The sequence below is a fragment of the Lepeophtheirus salmonis genome, chromosome 8, assembly GCF_016086655.4.
Source record: "Lepeophtheirus salmonis chromosome 8, UVic_Lsal_1.4, whole genome shotgun sequence".
Classification (NCBI taxonomy): Eukaryota; Metazoa; Arthropoda; class Copepoda; order Siphonostomatoida; family Caligidae; genus Lepeophtheirus; species Lepeophtheirus salmonis.
In genome coordinates, this window is record NC_052138.2 from 9,803,070 (window position 1) to 9,828,365 (window position 25,296).

General features: G+C 31.2%; 3 protein-coding genes across 3 annotated transcripts in view; all 3 read right to left on the minus strand.

Moving 5' to 3' along the window:
• Nucleotides 1–1,192: 1,192 nt before the first annotated feature.
• On the minus strand, nt 1,193–2,745 carry LOC139906243 (72 kDa type IV collagenase-like). The gene is made up of 9 exons (XM_071890752.1): nt 2,577–2,745; nt 2,477–2,524; nt 2,235–2,403; nt 2,142–2,165; nt 1,899–2,069; nt 1,669–1,836; nt 1,581–1,604; nt 1,347–1,517; nt 1,193–1,284 (listed from the first exon to the last, which is right to left on the minus strand). The coding sequence occupies exons 1-8, from the start codon at nt 2,646–2,648 to the stop codon at nt 1,348–1,350; spliced, it is 846 nt and encodes a 281-aa protein (XP_071746853.1). The 5' UTR covers nt 2,649–2,745; the 3' UTR covers nt 1,193–1,284; nt 1,347.
• A 3,200-nt stretch (nt 2,746–5,945) lies between these two features.
• Nucleotides 5,946–25,296, minus strand: part of LOC121122944 (uncharacterized) — a 91,071-nt gene continuing 71,720 nt past the window's right edge. Inside the window, exons 13-19 of the mRNA XM_071890751.1 lie at nt 20,280–20,447; nt 20,186–20,209; nt 19,954–20,124; nt 6,411–6,578; nt 6,316–6,339; nt 6,084–6,254; nt 5,946–6,031 (exon numbers count right to left, since the gene is read on the minus strand). Of these exons, the coding sequence (XP_071746852.1) occupies nt 5,961–6,031; nt 6,084–6,254; nt 6,316–6,339; nt 6,411–6,578; nt 19,954–20,124; nt 20,186–20,209; nt 20,280–20,447 (797 nt within the window). The 3' untranslated portion in view covers nt 5,946–5,960. The remainder of the gene's footprint in view (nt 6,032–6,083; nt 6,255–6,315; nt 6,340–6,410; nt 6,579–19,953; nt 20,125–20,185; nt 20,210–20,279; nt 20,448–25,296) is intronic.
• LOC139906160 (uncharacterized) lies at nt 6,634–13,110 on the minus strand. Its single transcript, XM_071890511.1, has 2 exons — nt 12,979–13,110; nt 6,634–9,008 (listed from the first exon to the last, which is right to left on the minus strand). The coding sequence occupies exons 1-2, from the start codon at nt 13,040–13,042 to the stop codon at nt 6,634–6,636; spliced, it is 2,439 nt and encodes an 812-aa protein (XP_071746612.1). The 5' UTR covers nt 13,043–13,110.

Consider the following 25,296-nt stretch of genomic DNA (forward strand, 5'->3'; position numbering starts at 1 on the left):
AAAATTAAGGAAATACAATCTTCTGACAAGAGTTGAATTGCATGGTGCTGAAATAATTCCCCTGGTATTATATAAAATATCCCTCTTTTAGCTAAAAAGGCAATTAATGAAGAAAATTCGTGGATCAAGACCCTTTTTTATTCAAAGTATTCAACTCTCTCAAAAGGCCAAAAAAAAATTATAGGAGGTGGGCTAATAATATTTTTATTGATATAATGAATTAGAATAGAATGGAGAGTTACTGTATCAAGTACTCCTCTATACATGCTTCTGATGATGGGTACTATTTTATTCAACAAATCAGTCGAGAAAATGTCATTTTCATGGAGTGTTGTTCATCGTATTTGATGGTATGCAACTCCAAAGTATGAGTCGAATACTACCATGGATAAAATTCATCAGAATGTAGCAAAGAAACATTTTTTCAACACTAGAAGAGGATCCGAGCTGCCTAGAAAGTATGGTTATATATAAATCTCTTTGACAGTTCATGACCTTCCAAAATACCCTGATTTGGTATTTGTGAAGGGTCCATTTTGTTTTCCACTTTTTAGAACTGCTAAGAATCACATTCCTCCAACAACTTGGCATTTGAAAATGTTATATTCGAGAGATTTTAAGAGTAATGTTATTGTGATATGTAAAAAAAAATTATAAAAATTTTAGATCTCCCGAAATTTTGGAATAAAAGATTAGAGAGATCCTACTATATATTTATGACGACAAAAAATTTACTTCCCAGTTTCCCAACTGGCCTTATTTTTTATAATACTCCAAGTAAAGAGCGTGGAAAAACTTTTAACCCCTCCATACACACTTTTGTAAATTGTCGTAGATTGTAAGATCTTACAAGGCTTTTAAAAATAAATAGTCTTACTTTCGAGACTGTTTGTACTTTTAATGGTGGATTGCTTCTTATATTATTCTTATTTTCTACTGTTTTGGTATTAGTTCTATGCTTGTATGTGTCTTCTAAATTATGAATGTTGAACGATTTAATTTAGTTATTTTTGATCAGTAGCATGTCTGTTTAGGAAGCGATTTTTTTTTTTTTTTCGGAAAGGGATAATTATGAACTAATATGTTTTTTTATGTGATCTTTTTACGTGATCCTTCTTCTTTCATTTATGTATTCTATAAAATGAAAACCTCAATAAATAAAAAAATAAAAAACAAGGCAAACAAACAAATATTATGATATTGATTTATAATAATATATTTGAAAATAGATGAATATGTAAAATAAATTTAGACATTTTTTTTCCTTCAAATCTATGATTCTCACTGTAAAAATAAATTCAAAATAAATCTATTATTATTCAAAAGCTAAAAAAAATAAAACAAACCTTAGCACGTCGAGCCAACACAATTTCCATAGCCTTGATAATTATTACCGGCATCAACAGAAGTGGCACACCATTTAGTTCCTCCATTATCAACAGCTGTACATTGATTGTACCTTACACCAGCGTATACAAAAGGGAAAACACATGCTTTTCCAGTTGATGTTTGACACACTAAAAATGGTCAAAAATGAAAAATTTGTTACTAATTGGCTTTAAAGATTGAGGATTGCTTACAGTTTGGGGATGGAGTTGGTTCACCTAATTGATTATAAACAGTAATTTAATTAATAGATAAACTGCATGAATATATAATAAATATTACTTTGACAATCCGAACCACAATTTCCATAACCATTGGCCTCTTGATTTGCGTATAAGCTTGTAGCACACCATGGCACACCACCATTTTCAGCAACTGTACATTTATCATAAGTGTCTTCTTTGTACTTAAATGGGAAAATGCACTTGACACCAGATGTTGTTGAACAGGCTATCAAAATGATAATATTGGGAAAATTTAAAGAATACACATAAATCAACAGTATTCTTTACCCTTGCATGTGGACTCAAGACAATTTCCATAGCCTTGATAATTATTACTGGCATCAACAGAAGTGGCACACCATTTAGTTCCTCCATTATCAACAGCTGTACATTGATTGTACATTACACCAGCGTATACAAAGGGGAAAACACACGCCTTTCCAGTTGATGTTTGACACACTAGATATGGGAAATAATGAAAAATTTGTTAATCATTGACTTTAAAGATAGAGAATTAAGGATATTGCTTACTGGTGGGTGACGGAGTTGGTTCACCTAATTGGTTATAAATTGTAATTTAATTAATAATAAACTACATGCATATTTAAACATAATAAATATTACTTTCACAATCCGAACCACAATTTCCATAACCATTGGCCTCTTGATTTGCGTATAAGCTTGTGGCACACCATGGCACACCACCATTTTCAGCAACTGTACATTTATTATAAGTGTGTTCTTTGTACTTAAAGGGGGAAAATACACTTGACTCCAGACGTTGTTGAACAAGCTAACAATAAGATTAAGTTAATTAAAAAATGAGTATTATATTTGGAATAATTATGATTTAGTTAGATTTTTACCTGGTAGAGTGGTTGTGGGTGTTGTTGTTGTCGTAGTTGTTGATGGTTCTGAAGATGGAAAAATTTAATAGAATACATATAAATAAAATTTATTCATTACCCTTGCATGTGGACTCGATACAATTTCCATAGCCTTGATAATTATTGCCGGCATCAACAGAAGTGGCACCATTTAGTTCCACCATTATCAACAGCTGTACATTGATTGTACGTTACACCAGCGTATACAAAGGGGAAAACACACGCCTTTCCAGTTGATGTTTGACACTCTAAATATTGTAATAAATAGATAGAACAGTTTTAAAAATTGAAATATACAAGATGTTGCTTACTATTTGGTGATGGAGTTGATTCACCTGTGTGATAATGAAACTATAATTATTTTATGTTTAGATAATTTATATATAAAGTTATAACAAAACCTTGTATCTTTTGACAAAAATAAAATATGTGTTGGAAGGTATTTTTTATACAGAGTCAATATGTACTTCTTTACACATGATGAAAGTTATTATTTTATGTTTTAGTTATATAAATATAGACATTTATTTTTGTTGTGTTTTTTTATAATTTTTATTATTGAGTAATATTGTTTTTATTATAATGTATTACAATATATTTATTTTGAGATTGAACAGTCACTAGGTGTTTGCTAGGTAATCTTTGAAATGGAGTACCAAAATAATGTACAAGGACAACGTTTCTGTACATTGGTATCAATAAATGTTAATTTTTTACAGTTTTATGATAAATTTTAATGAAAAATAATTATATTGGCTTTGTTTTTGGCCTATTTATGAAACTGTATACAACAAAAATAAACGTATAAAAATGTACTTAATTATCGCAAAAAATTTTACTTTTTAGCATCAAAACCTTTCTTTACTTTTGAGTTTGATATCATATTTCTTTAACATTCTTTAAATAATGTAAGGTTTAGACATAAAAAAGTGCCTTTTGACCCGTTTGTATCTGTTCCCATTGTTATGCATTTCTATTTTTTCCCTCATACATATATAGTTCACTAATCCGGCAAATTTTCAGCTCATTTACTGTTGCCGTTCTGATATTATTCAGAGTCAAAGGACAAGATGACGAATAAATCAACAAAAATGTTAAATAATGACATCAACATCAAAAAATATATAATTTGAAAACTTGATCTTTTAAGAGCAAATTATAAATAATCCCCATTTCAAATTTTGAAAATTAAGAGAGAGGAGAAAATGCATCTCAAAGTTTTTTAAGCAATTATTTATTTTCAAATTCTGAGACACGAGTGGCAGATTCATAGCTCATTAAACATAAAATGTCCCAATAACTTCCAATATTCATCGCTTTCGGATAATGATTTTGTTTATAAAACATCGATGAATAAAAATTGACACATTTCAATATTTTCAATTTTTATAATGGAGGTCTTGATAGGATAATGTATATAATGAGTAAAATAAATTCTACATCATTTCTTAATATTATTGTAAGTGAGGTGTGAACAATGTGTTGTTTACTTATATTTGTCTGTAAACAAAGCGGAGAGAGTAGCATCGTCTTGTGGTAAAATGAATGATAATATTATTAAATAAAAACTCACACGAACACGTTATCTTATAGGTATCCAATTAAAAATTTGAAAATTTATTTATATTTAGTTTGTTTATGTTAAAATTCTAAACTAAAATAATTTACTATAAACTATAATTATATAATGGGTAAATTTATATTGTAAAACCCCCATTTATACAACATTTGATGTTGTTTCTGTCCATTTGATCGATATATACTCAAAACTGCTCCCCTTTTGACACTCTTGAAAATGCTACATATTTTTTGACCATGTGAATAAACTTATTTCGGTAAATATAAAGCAATTTTTTCAATGTTAAACTCTGTGATTTACTTATTGTCAGTGCCATTGCTACCTTGCCATCTTCCTTCTTCAAACATAATGAAGATTGAAGATACATAGTAAGATTAGCTTGCTTATCTTCTTCCTAATTTCCTTTTTTAATTCGTATTTAATATACGTTCTTCTTTTTTCTGTTACTACAAGAATTTGTTTTTTTATATTTATATTTTTTTGGTGCATTTTCAAATCGACAACCCATACTTTAAAAAAACTATAAAATACGGGGAATCGATCTTGTTATAGGAAAAAATTTAGTTATTTTCCATAAAATTTAATTTTCTGGGAATAGCTATAGAGTTTTGAAATTTTTCAAAGAAAAATTTAATATTAGAATATTTTTTCAAACATTTATATATTGGATTTTTTTCCCAAAAATTTAATTTTGTTTACACAGCTATGGATTTTGAAATTTTTTTGAAAAAAATGTAAATTTTGGAGAATATCGATGGATTTTTGTAATGTTCTCCAAAAAATTTAATATTTTGTAAACAGTTGTAGATTTTGGAATTTTTGTCCCCAAAAAATTATTTTTATTTGAATAACTGTGGATTTTGGAAATTATTTTTCCAAAAATTAAATTTTTTGGAAAACATTTCAAAAATCCATCGATATTCTCCAAAATTTACATTTTTTTCAACAAAATTTTTGGAAAAAAAATCAAATACATAAATGTTTGTTAAACAATTCTAATAGTAATAGTATGGATTTTGGAATTTTTTTCGAAATAAATATTTTTTTATATGAATGTCCTGATTTTTGAAATTTTTCCCAAAAAATTAAATATTTGATATTCAATTTTTGTAATTATTTCGCCATAAATTAAGCCCCCCCCCCCCCTTAAAATATATATATTATACAAATATAATCCTGAGGACGCCCATGTTAATGCGACAGAATAAAGAAGATTCTAACTGAAATAAAATGAAATGTCTGCCTATTAGCCACTCAACTTTATCGTCTAAAATCGACGTCTCTAATTATATTTAATAGTAATTGTAGATCAAGTATTAACTATAATAGTAATTTTGTTTGTGATTATATGATCTATTATTAATCGGCTTGGCTCAAGTTTTAGAATTCCGTTACATATGTATATTTTTACTTTCTTAGCTAAGTTACAGTCTTAGGCCATAAATATTTACCGAAGGTTTTATATTATTTCCACTGCCAAAATAATATAACTATCATGTCAAACAACTATAGCTATTTTTTTTTTATACTTGATAATTAAAAATAAAATAAAAATATGTTATGTTACATTTTCCAATAATAAAAGGCACAAAAAAAAACTTAATCCCAATAAAAATATGATTAATTGTGCCCTGCTATTTAAAAATACATTTAGGAAATAACTTACTTTCACAATCAGAACCACAATTTCCATAACCATTGGCCTCTTGATTTGCGTATAAGCTTGTGGCACACCATGGCACACCACCATTTTCAGCAACTGTACATTTATCATAAGTGTGTTCTTTGTACTTAAAGGGGAAAATGCACTTGACTCCAGATGTTGTTGAACAGGCTAACAATAAGATTAAGTTAATTAAAAAATGAGTATTATATTTGGAATAATTATGATTTAGTTAGATTTTTACCTGGTAGAGTGGTTGTGGGTGTTGTTGTTGTCGTAGTTGTTGATGGTTCTGAAGATGGGAAAATTTAATAGAATACATATAAATAAAATTTATTCATTACCCTTGCATGTGGACTCGACACAATTTCCATAGCCTTGATAATTATTGCCGGCATCAACAGAAGTGGCACACCATTTAGTTCCACCATTATCAACAGCTGTACATTGATTGTACGTTACACCAGCGTATACAAAGGGGAAAACACACGCCTTTCCAGTTGATGATTGACACTCTAAATATGGTAAAAAGAAATTAATATATTTATAAGACATTGTTCATTGCATGTTGCTTACTAGTTGGTGGCAGAGTTGATGCAGCTGATTGGTTATAAATAATATTACAATGAATAGATAAATAAAAAAAAAGTAAAATTATAATTAATAATTACTTTCACAATCTGAACCACAGTTTCCATAATCTTTGGCCTCTTGATTTGCATATAAGCTTGTAGCACACCATGGCACACCACCATTCTCAGCAATTGTACATTTATCATAAGTTTCTCCTTTGTAATTAAAAGGGAAAACACACTTTTGACTGTTGGTTGCAGAACAAACTAAGATTAAGTTTATTAATTTTTGTTTCTTATATTTCGAATATTTATGATTGAATTAGATTCTAACCTGGTGCATTTGTGGTTGTCGTAGTTGTTGTTGTAGTTGCCGTAGTAGTTGTGGTCGTTGTTGTGGTTGTTGACGTAGTTGTGGTTGTCGTCGTCGTTGTGGTTGTTGTCGTCGTTGTTGTTGTCGTAGTAGTTTTGGTTGTAGTTGTCGTAGTAGTTGTTGTCGTAGTTGTGGTTGTCGTCGTCGTTGTAGTTGTTGTGGTTGTCGTCGTTGTTGTTGTTGTCGTCGTAGTTGTGGTTGTTGTTGTCGTAGTAGTTGTGGTTGTGGTTGTCGTCGTTGTTGTTGTCGTAGTAGTTGTTGTGGTCGTCGTAGTAGTTGTGGTTGTCGTAGTTGTTGTTGTGGTCGTTGTGGTTGTCGTCGTTGTGGTTGTCGTAGTAGTTGTTGTGGCCGTCGTAGTAGTTGTGGTTGTCGTTGTTGTTGTTGTTGTAGTTGTGGTCGTAGTAGTTGTGGTTGTTGTTGTCGCAGTAGTTGTTGTGGTCGTTGTGGTTGTCGTAGTAGTTGTTGTGGTTGTCGTAGTAGTTGTGGTCGTTGTTGTGGTTGTTGACGTAGTTGTGGTTGTTGTCGTCGTAGTAGTTGTTGTGGTCGTCGTAGTAGTTGTTGTAGTAGTTGTGGTTGTCGTCGTCGTTGTGGTTGTTGTGGTTGTTGTCGTTGTTGTTGTTGTTGTCGTTGTTGTGGTTGTTGTGGTTGTGGTCGTCGTAGTAGTTGTGGTTGTGGTCGTTGTGGTTGTCGTCGTTGTTGTTGTCGTAGTAGTTGTTGTGTTCGTTGTAGTAGTTGTGGTTGTCGTTGTTGTTGTTGTAGTAGTTGTGGTCGTAGTAGTTGTTGTGGTCGTTGTGGTTGTCGTAGTAGTTGTGGTTGTTGTCGTAGTAGTTGTAGTTGTCGTTGTCGTAGTAGTTGTGGTCGTTGTTGTCGTAGTAGTAGTTGTTGTTGTTGTCGTCGTCGTTGTTGTTGTGGTTGTCGTAGTTGTGGTTGTTGTTGTCGTAGTAGTTGTTGTGGTCGTCGTAGTAGTTGTGTAGTAGTTGTGGTTGTCGTCGTCGTTGTGGTTGTTGTGGTTGTCGTCGTTGTTGTTGTTGTTGTCGTAGTTGTGGTTGTTGTTGTCGTAGTAGTTGTGGTTGTGGTTGTCGTCGTTGTGGTTGTCGTAGTAGTTGTTGTGGTCGTCGTAGTAGTTGTGGTTGTCGTAGTTGTTGTTGTGGTCGTTGTGGTTGTCGTCGTTGTTGTTGTCGTAGTAGTTGTTGTGGTCGTTGTAGTAGTTGTGGTTGTCGTTGTTGTTGTTGTAGTAGTTGTGGTCGTAGTAGTTGTTGTGGTTGTTGTGGTTGTGTCGTTGTGGTTGTCGTAGTAGTTGTGGTCGTTGTTGTCGTAGTTGTGGTTGTTGTTGTTGTCGTAGTTGTTGTGGTCGTCGTAGTAGTTGTGGTTGTCGTAGTTGTTGTTGTAGTAGTTGTGGTCGTAGTAGTTGTTGTGGTCGTTGTCGTAGTTGTGGTTGTTGTAGTAGTTGTGGTTGTTGTGGTAGTAGTGGTTGTTGTAGTAGTAGTGGTGGTTGTTGTGGTCGTCGTAGTAGTGGTTGTTGTAGTAGTTGTGGTTGTTGTTGTGTGTTGTAGTTGTTGTGGTAGTCGTTGTTGTTGTGGTTGTCGTTGTAGTTGTTGTTGTAGTAGTAGTAGTAGTTGTGGTCGTCGTAGTAGTTGTTGTAGTAGTTGTGGTCGTTGTTGTTGTAGTAGTTGTTGTGGACGTTGTCGTAGTTGTGGTTGTTGTTGTTGTCGTTGTCGTCGTAGTAGTGGTTTTTGTAGTAGTTGTGGTTGTTGTGGTAGTAGTGGTTGTTGTAGTAGTAGTGGTTGTTGTGGTCGTCGTAGTAGTGGTTGTTGTAGTAGTTGTGGTTGTTGTTGATGTAGTAGTTGTTGTGGTAGTCGTTGTTGTTGTGGTTGTCGTTGTAGTTGTAGTAGTAGTAGTAGTTGTGGTCGTCGTAGTAGTAGTTGTCGATGTAGTAGTTGTGGTGGTTGTTGTGGTTGTCGTCGTTGTAGTTGTCGTAGTCGTTGTGGTTGTAGTAGTAGTGGTTGTTGTAGTAGTAGTGGTTGTTGTGGTCGTCGTAGTAGTGGTTGTTGTCGTAGTAGTTGTTGTGGTTGTCGTAGTAGTTGTTGTGGTTGTAGTAGTTGTCGTAGTCGTTGTGGTTGTAGTAGTAGTGGTTGTTGGAGTAGTAGTGGTTGTCGTCGTCGTTGAGGTCGTTGTCGTAGTGGTTGTTGTCGTAGTAGTAGTTGTGGTTGTTGTAGTTGGAGTAGTTGTTGTGGTCGTTGTCGTAGTAGTTGTGGTCGTAGTAGTTGTTGCTAGAACTTTTCCTGGTTGACTCGTAACTTTAATTACTGTCCCATTGGTTTTCTCTAGGAAAAGAAAAAAAGGATTTTTTCTTTCTTATTTATTGTTTTACAATGTTGTTGAAATATGTGTTAACTATTTATTTTTGAAATAACTAAATTAATGTATATCTTATTTTCTTGTGAAGATTATCTAGGGTTCTAAATTGTAGCATTTTTTTGTATGTATAAAAAAAGAGTCTAAAATAAAGATAGAGTTCTTACTAATTTGAAGAATGTTTAAGAACAGCTTAACTGTCATAGTATTTAACTAAATTTACTATACTCATTTTTGTTAACAGTAAATAAACACAAGTCTCACTTAATATTGCAGGATTTACTCCGTTTTGATCATCAGTTCTATTCCTAGTCCAACCGGGACTAAAACTTATAGATAGGGGTTACTACTCGTACATCTATGAATACATTTACATAATTTATTTGAAGGAATTTTGTTTATTATAATCTTCAAAGTTCAACAAATTATTTTTCAGTATTAAGAGAGTCTGTGATTTTAAAGGTTCTTTGTTTTGGGGAGAAAAAATCCCACGAGAATAATTTTGTACTTCCAAAATTTAACTTATCATTTTATTTATCTAATATATCTTTCAACTCTGAAAATTACTTTTCTTAACAATACTAATTTAATCTACTTTTACTGTGATTTTTTTTTTTTTCGACATACTTATCAAGTACATTTTACATTTTACATACCTATTCAATGAAATAATTTTTGTATTATAGGGGTTACGCTGCCGGTAGGATCATGGGGGAAGATCCCATTACTTCTTTGAAAGATTTTATAGCGACAACAATCATTTTGGAAATATTTAATAGTAATACACTCCAGTTTAGCTATTGTATCACAAACCTTTTAGATCTAATTAAATTAAGAAATCAATTCATATGAATTTGAACAGAACTTGATATTATGCTTTATATTATTTAATGTACTTTTATCTTTATATTTCATCATTTCCTACATAATATAGGCTTGGAACAAAAAGTTCTGATTGCATTGCCATTTAAAGGGAGTCTATTTTCTCTAAAATTATCTAATGGGTACAACTATTCTCCGACGTCAATTTAATAGAATAATTTCAACATCCACTTATGTCTGATGTAATAAAATAGTACATAAAATGAAGGTAATATATTTTGATTTGAATAAATCAATCCTAGAGATATTCTAGATATTTCCCTCTTAGCCTTCGAATTCATTCAAACAAAATTGTAAGTCGAAGTGTGCAAAAAAAATTTTAAGAGCTTTAAAACTATCAGACAATTGTTGATAAGAATTAGGGAATCCCTGCGTTGAGTAGTAGAAGGAAATAAATTTCTTTTGTGGGAATACTGAAAGAGTTCTTATTATTGAACATAGAAAATGATAAAACACAACATTAAAGGATTAATTTTTTTCGGTCTTTTATCCTGAAAAGCATCACTCGAAAGTCAAGCCATGCTTTGTTAAGTGTCCAGGCTCTCATCGCATCAAAGGTGACTAAGTGTGGAAATATTTTCAGGCAAGATTTAAGGTCAATAATTATATCTGCCTCTGCGAGACATTCTGATTTTTATCTCCCGGGTCGTATTTCTGATTATCTCCGATACTATTCGACGTTGAAGAGGATCGTCCGACTGTATGAATATTTTATGAATTGATCAACGTTTTAAATTGAGGAATTTTTCATCAGTTTTAAATTTTTTTATCTTTGTTTTTATTAATTAGTTAGTCCATACTTGTATTGTTGTTAAGTCTTAGTTAAGTAGTCTAATTTTAAGCTATGATGCTTATTTATCTTTGTTTTTTTTGTAACGCAATTCTTCCTAACATTTTATATTTTTTAATTAAGTATGTACATTATGAGCAATATAAATAAACACCTTATACAGGGAGCGGGGATCAAATTTTCGCCTACTTTAAACCTTGATAACTTGAAGACGACATTATCAAATAAAAAACCGGTTACCAAATAGGAAAGCTATTCTTGTCAGCTGACGATACGTAGTTCAGTTAGCATCATGCCGTCATCATATGAGGAGATAAAGAGCTATAAGTGGAACGAAGAGCTTTCGAGGTCCGCCGTAGTCATGGCATTGGTTAATAATGGAGGTGAAATCTCCAATTCAACGATTGCTTCAATCTTAGGAGTGAATTTACGGACTGTTCAGCGTATCCGTAAGAAGCTAGAGGACACCTGGAATGTTGATGCCACCATAAAGAGGGCACCGACAGGAAGGTCAGGGACACCGACTTTGTCGACAAGGTGAAGAAGATGGTTGAGGATGACCCTACCAGGTCCATGAAGGCCATGGCGAGGATCTGGGCTGCCATGAGAAAACAACTTGGCAACAGGACTCAGCACCCTGCCATGTGTCCAAAATCTCCATGCAGTGGTTAACCGAGAACTGTTATGACGTCGTAACCAAGGATTTATGGCCTCCTAACTCTCCCGACCTTAATCCTTTGGACTATTTTGTTCAAAGCTATCTCGAGAGACATACCAACAGACACCCCTTTAGCACCAAGGCCAGTCTGATGGACTCCATCAAGGAGGTATTCGGCAACATGGACAATGAGATGGTCAGAAGATCCTGCGGCCGATTCAGAGACCGTATTGAGGCCGTTATTGATGCCACCTGTGATTATATCAAATGAATGGCTACTCTATACCTATATGCTCGTCATAGTTTTGATTTTCAATAAAAAAGTTAAAAAATGTATATTTTGTGTTGTTTTTTGTAGAAAAATAATTTGGCGACAATTTGATCCCCGCTCCCTGTATATATATATATATATATATAAGTCATTAGTCTTCCCAAACTACCGAAGGAGCCCACCCATATTAATATGTCTTTTAATGTGATCAGAAGATAGATTATATCTAACCAAAAGATGTTCAGAAATGTATTAAATGATTTCTTAGGCAAAACCATTGGAGAATCATTTAATACAATTTCAATTGTGATGTCATACAAAGTTGAAACTATCATGAAAGGACAACTTTTGTTTGATACTATCTTTCTCCTGGACATTGAAAGTTGAATATAAATCAACTGGAAATAATGAACTATTCTGAATCATACCTGAAGTTTTATATTTTATGAAATTGCTAATATTGAGCAATTTACTTCCAACCAGAAATAAGTCTTTTTTTAAAGGAAATTATATATAGGGTAAATAAGACATAATTAATTGTATTATACTATGGAAGGACATTTCTGACCAAATATTTACGTACATTGTACATCTCAAGACTTGGTATAATTCGAATCAAGTTCTATTTTAGCATGGGATCATCGACATCTAGCAAAATATAGAATTAATTAATGCAAGACCATATTCTATAGGGCTCAACGAAATTTTACTTTTTTTAACACTTTATAGTGAACATTTGCTACAAATAATGATGCAAATTTATGACTTTAATTTTTATCAGTAAAGGAATAAAAAAATTCTCTAAACAAAAATAGTTGTCATCCAACGTGAAACTTATGAAGTTATCTCAGGTTCTCAGCGTAAAAATACAATTGAAAAAGTATTGGTCTTTTTAAAAATTCAATTACAGTGAGGTACAAATAATTTGGGGCATACATTTGTAAGGTTTCTATTATTACTTATTTAAGTTCCCGTTATAGAAAATTCTTCACTCTGATCCAACAATTTTTTATACTATTCATAGCAATCAATAAGAGAGTCTGTGAAAATATCATTTATCTCTACAGTCAAGATTTTACAGAGCACGAAATTGCAAAACAACCACTACTGGAGGTCGGATGATGTTTGCTTAAAATTATTTTTACTTTAAGAAGATAGGGAGTACTGATTATAAGCTAAGGAAGGCATGAAAGGTAAGTAATGGTGAAATCATTGGGGATTTAAATGGATAATGTCTTTACATAAAAAAAGAAGAAGTAACTTCACATTCACAGTTGGCTCAAGATAGACTATATATAACATGGTAAAACTAACATAATATGATATATGAGTACATACGTGCTGAACTATGTTGGCTTAAGAAAACCACGGCGAAAAAAACAATATTCCAATATAGCTTCATCTTTAGTCAGGAGTTATTGACAACTGAAATCCTATTTAAAATCACGTTCCCAGGTTACTTTTGTCAATTAAATATTTTTTACATACAAATGTTATTTAAATGAATTAAATTCATAATTTCTTTACTTCATTGCTAGGTTGTGGATTTAAATTACTAGGTTTGAAAAGTTTAAAAACTTAAATGAGTCTTGATATTTTCTATAAATTAATTATATTGAATTGTATTAATCCCAAATCTATTTTTGTACAAGTCTGCTATTCTTTAATTGAACTTTTTTTTAAAAGTAATATAAAAGATTGTTAAATATTTTACATTAAAATGACAAGTAAAAAGATGTCAATATAATTGGTGTAATCATCGAAAAAGAAAATTATACACTATGTCTTTCTATTAAATGACAAGTGTTGATAAACTATAGACATTTTAAAATAAGCAGTCTATCAAAACACAATAAACAAATTATATGTTCTTTGAAGATCTTTTCACCATTTGTGACCCTTCAATAGAAAAACAAGCTAATATGACTTTTTTTTTCTTCAAATTGAGTGTTGATTATAAATTGTATTCTTCGGCGAATTATCGTTTATTTCTATAAATGGAGGTTCGTCTGCAGGCGATGGGCTGGGGGATGTAGTCCCCCTCCCCCAATCAAAGAATATTTGCTCTCTGATATAGTATCTTGGTCATTCGGGCAAATTGTGCAGAAGAGCAAAAAAGTAGTATATAAAATGTTTTTCCAAAAAAAAAAATTCTTAAAAATTTACTTTTGAAATTTTTTATGAATAACTGTGGATTTTTTGTATGGAATATTTGAAATTAAATTTTTGAATTTAATTGATTTTTTTTTTAAATAGCTATGAATTTTCGATATTTTTTTCCAAAACAATTTAATATTTGAAATTTTTTTTTCTGGAATTTTTTTTTTTTTTATGTGAATAGATATGGATTTTGAACTTTTTTTTTTCAAAAAATTTAATATTTGAAATTCTTTGTGAATAGCTATGGATTTTTTAAATTTCTTTCTAAGGTTACACCATGCGTCATATTTAAGTTTACAATGAAAGACTGAAAGACTTACAGCTCGAGTTTTGATAAGTATTTTTACAAAAGTATAGATGGGGTAAATTCTAATAATCTTTTGTAATGATTTTTATATACAAATATTGTCTGTATATTCAAAGACAACAAAATAGAAGCTAAAATAATTCTTGTGTTGAAAATTCTCGCGCGCCAGAAGACGCCAAACGAGATTGCCAATTACTTCAGGATCAGCCAGACGGACGTGTATAGCATTAAAACCCCTTTAGACCCAAGGAGCAATCGCCAAAAAGTCTGGCCAAGGTCGGAAACGAAGAGTAAGAACAAAGGCCATGAGCATCCGTGTCAACAACTGCCTTACTAGAAATCCATTGAAGACGATTTGTAGTGTGGCCAAGGAGATAAATGTGAGCAAGGTTAATTAAAGATGACTTGGGGACAAAATCAAAAACAAGAAGTACGTAAAACCTCATTACAACGGCCATAAAGGAGATGAGGTTGTCTAGAGCCCAGTTTCTTTTGAATGTGTTTAAGAACATGTAGCCTCACAGCTCACCCGGTCTGAATCTTTTGGATTATTCCATCTAGACAAAGGACAAGGGAGCTACATGCAACAAGCCTCACGAATTTGTGAGATCTTTAGTGTTCCCCATCAAGGCTGCATAGGCTCACTTGTCGGCAGATAACATCTGTAAGGTTTGTGCGGCCTTCAGGAAGAGTGATTGAGGCTGAGGGAGACCATATTGAATAAAAACTTGATTTCAGTAATAATTCATTGGAAATATACAAAACTTTGTTTTCACTATCTTCATGACCTTGTTTTCAATAAAGTTGGGACACCAAATTTTAGTGTAAAATTAAATTTGAAGCATGTGGTAATTTGATGTCCCATACTAAATGTTTAGGAAGCGTGCCCTCAATTGAAGACAAACGTCGATCATGGAACAATATTTTATAAATAGCTTAGTCAGTTATCCATTTACTCGTATTTAAGGTATTTATGAGGTACAAACATCAAATGATATCAAGAAAAATAATTGCAAAAGATTTTCGTGCATTTGCCTGTCCAGAGATGCACGAAGTATTTAATAGTTAACTGAACGAATTTAATTGGGAAACTGAAGTATGTAGTCCACATTAAAATTTCAAGGATCCATAGGAGAGAGGTTATTGAGTGTTGGACAAGGTTTAATTTTAAGTATCATATTAAGAATAAATAAAAATCTTAATTATTATTATATTCAGGGATTTCACAGGTGGTCAGACCTGTGTTTACGAACCAAATAAATGGAAACTGCGTTCCACTAACTCTAATGACATGTTTCAACTGTTGTAACCGTCCCAGACACGGAGACAGTTGCAATATTTTATGTATTCAAATGTAACTTGAGCAAAAACTACTGAATGGTAGTATAGTTCTTAACAAATACAAACATTAGCAGATATACGTAGATAGATGGTATTAAAGTTTGAAGTGTCTAAGTCAAACCAACTCCCCCCTAACTGATAATAAGATTTTCTAGGAGTCAAAATCACTCATTGGCAAATAATCATTAGTACATTGATGTAATTTATTATACAAAACTTCTAAGGCAAAACAACTTTATCAAAAAAATGCAAAATTTATCAACGTATGGCAGTACTATTGCACCAGGTACCGTTTCAGTCAAGTTGATAAGAAGTAGAACAATGCATATAATTTACAATATGCCTTTTCACACCAAATTTGTTCTTTATTTTCATAAAGATATTTTAAACCTTTATTCTCTATTTTAGTGGCTAAATTATGTATGTAAGTATAATTTTTTTTTAATTTAGAAGCTATTAATAGAAGTAATTCATATCAAAATCATGTAACAGGCCGTTGATGTTTACAACAGTCTTAATTCTTAAAACTTCCCTGTGTCTCGGGAGTTAATTATCTTTCAATCTTTTGGTTCGATTATTTGTATCAACCAACTCCTTTCTTGGTCAAAAGGTTATTAAGATCAATTTAAATATATACGTACATATTGGATTTTTTACTAAATCAAGACTACAGGTTCTAAATGAACTTACAACAAAATGAAAAATTTCAACATACACTTGATTTAATACGTAAGTTGTGATAAAAATGATTGACGTCAAATAAAGTGATATAAAACCCTGAGGAATCTCAGTTTTTTCCTCGGTCATCTGAATTCTGAAATATCTGGGATTATAGTAATTCTGGAAAAATTATCGTTCATAGTCATTTTCATCCCTTAAAACAATTCTCAAATTAAATGTAGGATTCATAAAACTTATTTAAAAGTGTTTTTTTTCTTTCTGTATCTTGTTCTGAACTCAATATATTTCCATTTTAAGGCTGAAAAAATGATAAAAATGACACTCTTCTCTAGACCTTCATAACGTATTCATAATACATAGTGATGAAGAATATCATAGTTTATATAATAGAAACATATTCAATGTAGAATTTAAAAAAATATATATTTAAAAAATATGCATCTTCATGGATTTTTGTTCCATTTTTTATTTTTTAAGTGATCCCATTTTGAAATATTAAAATTCTCTACTCATCGTGAAAGGATTACTTTATTGTTTTGATCCTAGTATCTCGTTTCCTAGGAAGTAGTCCATTCTACTCCCTTATGAGGTCTAGTTGTTCCCTCGTGGAACTTCTTTTTTGTTTTTTGAAAATGAAATTCTTTCACAAAAATTCTAAATATGTAACTTAAAATCTTAAATTATTTGAAAAAAAATTTAAAATCTGCAGTTATTTACAAAAGAATAATTTTTTTGGAAAAACATTTCAAAAATCCATAACTATTCTCTAAAAATTAAATATTTTGGAAAAACATTTCAAATATTAACTTTTGTTGAAAAAAAATTCAAAAGTCTACAGCTGATTACAAAAAATTCAGTTTTTGGGAAACAAATTTCAAATGTTAAATTTTCTAGTCGAGAGGGGAAATTCCTTATTTGGGGGGGGAGGTTATAGCCCCTCTACCTTACCCCCTGCAGATGTCCTGGTTATATGTATTATTTCATGATTATCCAAGGCGAAAATTTTTATGGTATATCCACCTAGAAGCCATAAGTCTCATTCTCGGCTTCTCTTCGTACTCTAAAAAAATTCCATCTCTAATGATGGGATTTACATGGTAATAGAGCGTATTTTAGAGTCAAGAAAACAAAGGTAACCTTTACCTTTATATCTGAAATAATTTAATGATACATTTAAGTCAGTCTGGTGGATAAGAAATTTTCAGTTGATTAAAAATTACAAGATTCAAGAAAAGTAGATTTGGACTTTTTTTAAAGTGTTAATCTAAAATCTAAAGTTATTTTATTAGAAATAGAACTCCTAATCTTGTGCAGTTATTTCCATACATTTACTCTAGGTATTTTTTTTTTTTTAATGTGTGTCTACCAATAAGTTTTCCATCTATTAATTTATGATATTCCCCCATTATTGCTGAAATATCATCTTGGATTTTATTCTCATCCAGGAGGTTGTCTTTTTTTTTTTTTTTATGGAGCTCTTGTAATTTATCTACATAGATTTGCTTCATTGTCAAAATTATATCCATGTAGAGACTAGGCCTGATCCCTTTTATTATATTTTGGAAGCCCATCAGATACTAGGAATTTTCTTTAAAATCTACACTTTTTTCTATAAAATCTGATTCTTTGAGCTCACTTTATATTAGTATGAACACACGTGTACACATAGCCTAAAGGTTTAAAAGACACACACTCGTAGTTTAGAGTCAGTCTTTATTTATTTAGTCCAGCCTTACGACCGATCCTTTTAAGACTGTCGGTCCTTCGGACTATCAGAACTAGAACTGATTAAAATAAAGAAGACATAAAGATGAGTGACGTCCTCAAAGACCGAACTTATCAGTTTTAGTCTTTTATACCGAGTGGCCAATTCAAATCTAAACACTTTGAATTTTAAACTTCAACAAGATTTAATGTATTAATTAACAATAGAATTTCAACAAAATAAATAATATAAATATATGTATGTCTGAGCTCTTTTAATAATTAATTTAGTCGCCTTAGTGGCAATGATGGCTTCCAGGCGGTGGTGGAAGGCCAGGAAACTACTGCAGAATAAATCCTCTGTAATAGCATCTCAGTGCTGGCTGACAGTGGTTTTGAGGATCGCAGTGTTTGGATGATGAACACCACAGGCTTTCCCTCGACATGAACCCAAAAGGTATAGACGAGGTGGTTGGTATCAGGACTGAAGGGGGGATCAAAGTGTCAAAAAATAGTTCAAAAGACTCATTCAAAAGTGTCTTGCAGGGGCAGAGATGGGTTTCTTTCATTGCTGGTTTCAAAGGTGGGTTCTTTATACTCAAAAGGGTCTTTCTACCCACTTCTTCGATAGCTCTCTGAATAGTCTGGAGTAAATCCCCGATATCTTTTGCACGGGTCATCATGGACTTAAGGGGATTGCCCTGAACAGATTTCTTTACCTCTTCCAGCTCCAGTTTGGCCTTTTTGACATTTTGGGTGCTTATTTTTCATAATTTTAGCCCTTTTTTTTGCTCATTTTTGCAAAAAATTGCTCAAACCCCTAAGTCCAATTATTAGACTATTTTTGGAATCAATGAGATTCACTTGATATTTAAAATGTATTCCAGATATTTCTATAATAAAAAAAAACTATTGAATGTAATTTAAAGTAAATTAAGTTTATTCAAATATTTAAAAATGTAGCTCCAGCTCATGTATAACATGAGTACTTAAAATTCCTATTGCCCTACCATCCAAATAATTTCTAATTAAATATAAGAAAAATAAGATAATTCAATTTTTTTTCTTTACAAATAAGATAATTAAAAATTCTGGTTGAATGATATGATTTGAATTTAAAATAAAATTCAATACTTATATACTAAAAATAAAGTTTTTCGTATAGTTTATTTTTTTTACGAGATGTAAATATTAAAAAGCTCTAAAATTGCAAAAATTTAAGATTAAAAATAATAATGATAAAGCGACAATATTTGACCACATCCGTACTTCTACATCAATAACTCGCACAATCATTTTTAGCAATATGCGAAAGTTTGTTTGTAATAAGACTTATTAGATGTAATATATATGTATGCAAAAAGAAACAAAAATACATGTACATGCTTCAAAAATTAATTTTAATTCGACACCAATGAAAAAAACAAATTTATTTATATGATACATTAAGGTAGAAAAAAAACACAATTAATCAGATTTATTCTCCACTATGGTTGCTACTCCTATAAGAAATAAAATGATATAATTATTGTTGTAACTTTTGATTTGAATATCCTCAATTAACTACACAAGGCTACATTACAGTTTCCATAGCCTTGATAATTCTTATTGGCATCAACAGAAGTGGCACACCATTTAGTTCCACCATTATCAACTGTTGTACAATTTTCGTATCTTTGACCAGAGTATACAAATGGGAAAATACATGCCTTTCCAGTTGAAGTTTGGCATACTGGAAATGGTAGAAAGTGATGAATAATAATATATTATACAGTTTAATGAATGTTGCTTACTTGTGGGGGATGGAGTTGGCTCAGCTGATTGGTTATAAATAATAATATAGTTAATAGATGAACAGCAAATAAAAGTGAGAATTATAATAATTACTTTCACAATCAGAACCACAATTTCCATAACCATTGGCCTCTAAACTTGCATATACGGAATTAGCACACCATGGTATACCTCCATTTTCAGCAGTTGTACATTTATCATAAGTTTCTCCTTTGTACTTAAAGGGGAAAACACATTTTTGACCATTGGTTGAAGAACAAACTAAAGTTCAAAATTATTGTATTATAATTGTTTTCATGTGTCCTTGTTTCAAATTATAATAATACCCTTGCATGTGGACTCAACACAATTTCCATAGCCTTGATAATTCTTATTGGCATCAACAGAAGTGGCACACCATTGAGTTCCACCATTATCAACTGTTGTACAATTTTCGTATGTTTGACCAGAGTATACAAATGGGAAAACACACGCCTTTCCAGTTGAAGTTTGACATGCTGGAAATGGTAGAAAGTGATGAATAATAATATATTATACAGTTTAATGAATGTTGCTTACTTGTGGGCGATGGAGTTGGTTCAGCTGATTAGTTATAAATAATAATATAGTTAATAAATGAATAGCAAATAAAAGTGATAATTATAATAATTACTTTCACAATCAGAACCACAATTTCCATAACCATTGGCCTCTAAACTTGCATATACGGAATTAGCACACCATGGTATACCTCCATTTTCAGCAGTTGTACATTTATCATAAGTTTCTCCTTTGTACTTAAAGGGGAAAACACATTTTTGACCGTTGGTTGAAGAACACACTAAGATTAAGTTTATTAATGAATGATTATTATATTTCGGGTGATTATGATTATGTTAGATTCTTACATGGTTTTGTTGTTGTTGAAGAAGTAGTCATTGTTGTGGTTGTCGTTGTAGTAGTAGTGGTTGTCGTGGTCGTAGTGGTTGACGTGGTCGTTGTGGTTGTCGTCGTCGTTGAGGTTGTTATTGTGGTTGTAGTAGTGGTTGTGGTTGTTGTAGTTGTTGTTTTGGGTGATTTTAAGGGTGATGTCACTTTTGGTGAGACGGCACCAACTTTCTCTTTGATCATTAAATTAAATTTTTAAATAAATTTTGTATATTAAAATTAGTAGAATTTTTTTAAATTTAATTATGCAATTTTTGTTCATAGAAATCTTATAAAATTTGCCATCTAAAGTTTGATATAATCATCTACTCCTGTTTACCGTTTCAGAAATGGCTATTTATTTCTTTTATGGAGTAATACTTGAAGTTCAGACAATTACATCGAAGATATTTCTATATCAAACGTTGTAAAGTTAAAAGGTACATAGGTTAAAATAAGTGCATAATGACTGCACACATATAGCTAATTCTTATGCAAAGTACCTCTTCATCCGTCATTATCACTGTTAAGTGTATTGATGTATATGAGACTGGTTTGATTTTTAAATTTTGAAAGGGGTAGTAATTAAACTATTCATTGGAAAGTATTAAAAGTAATGCGCCTTATACGCGAATCATCAAAATTTGGTAGAAATTTAAATATTTTTGCAAGATAAAAGGCCTTCTAAAAAAATATCGTAAATATTATTTTGGGACTTTATAAATATCTAGCATTTTTAACAAAATTTAAAGTTTAAAAAATCTGGTAAATGTGTATATAAAAAAAATTAGTAAATGTTTTCAAAACTTTGAACAAAATGTGCCACCTGAAGATGAAATCGTACAAAATGAAATTTTGTAATGATTATTTTCAAACAGCAAAGCAATTTTTTTGCACTAGCCAAAAAAGTTGAAAATTAAACTCACCTAATGTACATAAATCGGTCTTTATATGTAAAGTTTAACACAATAAGTATTAGTTAGATATTAAATAGTTATTGAGACTAATATTTCATTAACTATTATTGTGAGTCTAACCTAGAGGTTCTCAACTTTTTTCAGTATAGATTTATTGCTCTTATTGTTCATACCAATAAACTAAGTAATACAATATAAAGTATAATATATCATCAATTGTTACTGTGTTGATAAAAAAAGACAAATTCTATACATGTAAATGCAGATTTACATAGAACTTTATTTGATTTAAACAAAAATAAATTAATTTGTTTTATTTAAAAAAATAATTAGGAATAGAGAATGAGAAAGATTGAAATGTCAATAAAGCATAATTTATTTCACGATTGCATTATTATTTTTACCAATTTTTTGTTAAGATTAAGTCATGTATTTGGAGTTTTATTATTTTTGGATTGTTGTTTCTATGGCTTTTATCATTTGGTTAATTAAAAATTAATTCTTATGGATCAGTTGATATATATTATAAAAATTCATAACTTGAGGAGAAATTTAAGATATTGTAAAATGTCCTCAATATAATTCATTACCAACGTACATAAATTCAAGAGAAGAATATAATTCAAAATCATGTTGGGCCTTGTGCAGTGTAGGCACAAGATAAATTTTGTAAATATATGATAGGAGTATGGCGTATATAGAAAATGTATTTGTCTAGTATGAAGTATTGTATATTGTTTTGTATACTTTGACTCCGTGGAACAAAATCATTGATGTCCATAGAGGACTCAATTTGTGTATAAGGTCGTCAATGACATACTTAGATTAAGTAAAATTGGCGATTTGAAGTACTTAAAATTTAAAAAAAATATTTTCCAGTATTAAAACTGGTACTTTAGCCACATAATGATCATCACAGTACCTTTTTCAAAATAAAAAAATACCTAAAGTTAGATGATAATTGTCCAATTACCTACATCCCTTTTTTTTTAAATAGTGGGATATTATATGTAGATATTTCATTGAAAAAGGCAATTTTACTTATTTAAACTTTATTTTACTTTTTACTCAATCTACTCATTGCAAAAAAACAAAGAGGCAATACCATTTATAATTTTAAAAATATTATGTTCTATTAGCTCTAAATCAATGTTGTTCTGGAAAGTAAAAGTCAAATCATAAGAATATTTAATTGGTAAAATACAAAAATAATAAAAAAAGACTCAATTAATTAAGGTTAAATAACCGATGGAAAAGATTTAGAGTTTCCATAAATAATGAGGTTGGAAGCAGTTCAACTCTTTTTTCATATACTGTAAAGTAATCAAATTTTATCATTTATAAAATAATAACTAATACATACGTGCTGAACATTGCTCATGCACAAAAATTGTAGTAAAAACAAGGAATATCCATAACAGCTTCATCTTGAGTCTGAAGTAATTGTCTACTGATCTCTCTAAAAATTATATGATAATATGAAAGTTTTATCAATGGAGTAGTATTTAATACACTTGTTGGCACTATTTCATATTTCTGCTGCCATTTGTTTTTCTATTGCATATGCATTAGTTTCTGAAATTATAGGTTACCGTTTCATAAATGCTGTACGTAGCTAGGCTCTAGATTTATTCTTTTCAGATGTTACTTATTCATTTATTTGCCAAAAAATCACTACGTAAAATCAAGTTTCTTAAGTTATCTTTTCCTCTTCAGAATTTTTTTTATTTAAAAATAAGTAAAGTAAATAAGCCATTATTCCGAATAGGACCTTAGCAATGTTCAAAAGATGGTTTTCCGAGTATTTTTTAAAATAATATGCGTTGGAAGGTTTCAAATATAATTATAAATACTTCAATTGTATATTAAATCTTTGTATAAGAAGGTAATCATATGTATGTAGACCACGTATCTTTAGTAAACGACAAGTCTTGCTGATCAAGGTTTTAAATTGAATAGCCTATCAAAACGCTGAAAATGTAACTTTGTATATTGTCTACCACTTTTCATTCACATAAGATAATATTAGGGGTAGAAAAGGTTCGGTTGACAATACATTCATCTTTTAGCACTCAGTGTGTAAAGTGATACTGATACGTGAATATTTTTATACAGTTAAAAAAAGTATGCAACTCTTGGCATTAATTTTATACCATAGTAAATGATGCTTTAGTTGTAACATAAATTCCAATGTTTGCAATGTGTTCCTTTTTTACAGCTTGTTCATCGATGGAGCACGTTGAGATAGTAACTTTTATCGAAAAATAGTATTAGAAACTCATGGTGTATATCGGTATAACAGAAACAAAATTTAATTCAACTAAAATTATATATTATTTGATTTCTGATCCTCTTATAATTTCCAACGGTTTTAAAAATAAAACATTAGATACTGATTTATATTCACAACAAATTAGAAAAAACTACCCAAAAAAAAGATATATATAAGTTCGAATTTTATACTCGAAGTTAAGGGCGACCCTCACACTATACCACAAATAATACCTGTAAATGGAAACTTAGTGAAGTTAAGGTGCCAAAACTATTTCCAGTTTGTACATGCCCGTGTAAATTGTAACGGAAAACGATTACAAATCAAGGAATACGAATCTGTATCGGCTCTGAAAATTGATTAAACGGGTCTCAATCAAATGGGAGAGTAATGGATATGATGAAAGAAGGAATGGATGTTACAAATTGCAGTGAGAGTCCCACTCTTGAATAAGAAAACAACAACCATGGTAGCATTACTGCTTGTGACGGCAAAGAAGTAAAAAAATCTCAAATCACTCTTGGAGTTTATGCCAACATCCTCGCCAGGACTAGAGCAAGTGACATCAGAACCTTACGCCTGCTACTAAGGCAAGCGCAGGACAAACTGAAAGACATCTGAGAAGACTGTCTGATTCAGAAGCCCCAAGAAACTCTGTTTTGTACCCACATTGCTGGTTTGTCTAGATCAGGATCTAATCCAATAAAAGTATTATCTAGTTCACGATCGTCTCTGTGTACATCTGTATCAAAAAAACACAAAAAAGAACGGCCATATGAATCCTTTCCTTGAATGTAAACTCTATACAAAACTTGAAACGTTCAATATCCTGGAGCAAAGGGAAATCTCATAAAAAGCACAGTTTTATTACCTAGTTGTTAACTTTGATTGGTCTATATGGGTCAAATACTGACAACTCAGATTTCTACTAGGATAAGCTTCTGCACATTGTCTAACATAGGCCAATAATTATAGGAGGAGATTTTAACGTGAAACTAAAAAAGACCAAAGGCACAAGAAGCAAGGCAGAAAACTCCCATTCTCAATCCACAAAAGTACGGTAGTCAATTATTACATCCTTCGGTTTTAAAAACTTTAAAAACGTCGGATGCAACATGAACAACTTAATGCACGCCTTCTTTTCTATTGACAAGAACTAAGCCAGTATCTCAAGAATCGGCTTATTCCTGATGAAGGGGTTTGTAGGAGATGCAATTGATTCTTATGACGTAGTAGATGCTAAACTTTCAGGTCATAAGGCAATTCTTTTAGTATTAAAACTCTAGGTAAAGGAACTTTAAAATAAAAAAGCAGTGGATAATTAACTCGAGCATCATGCAGGATCCCAAAGTCAAGGAAGGACCTTTAAGCATAGTTCAGGATGTTTCCCAAAAGCTGCAGTATGAGGGGGGATGTGTTTCTACTTGTACAATCAATGTTACATGGGTTAAAAGTTTTGTGGAGAAGAAAAGAGAGAGGGAATACATTAACAAAATCGGATCTATTTCTAAGAGCATTCTTACTGACGACGAAAAAAAACCAAGTTAGACCCGATGTATTGGAAAAGTGATCTT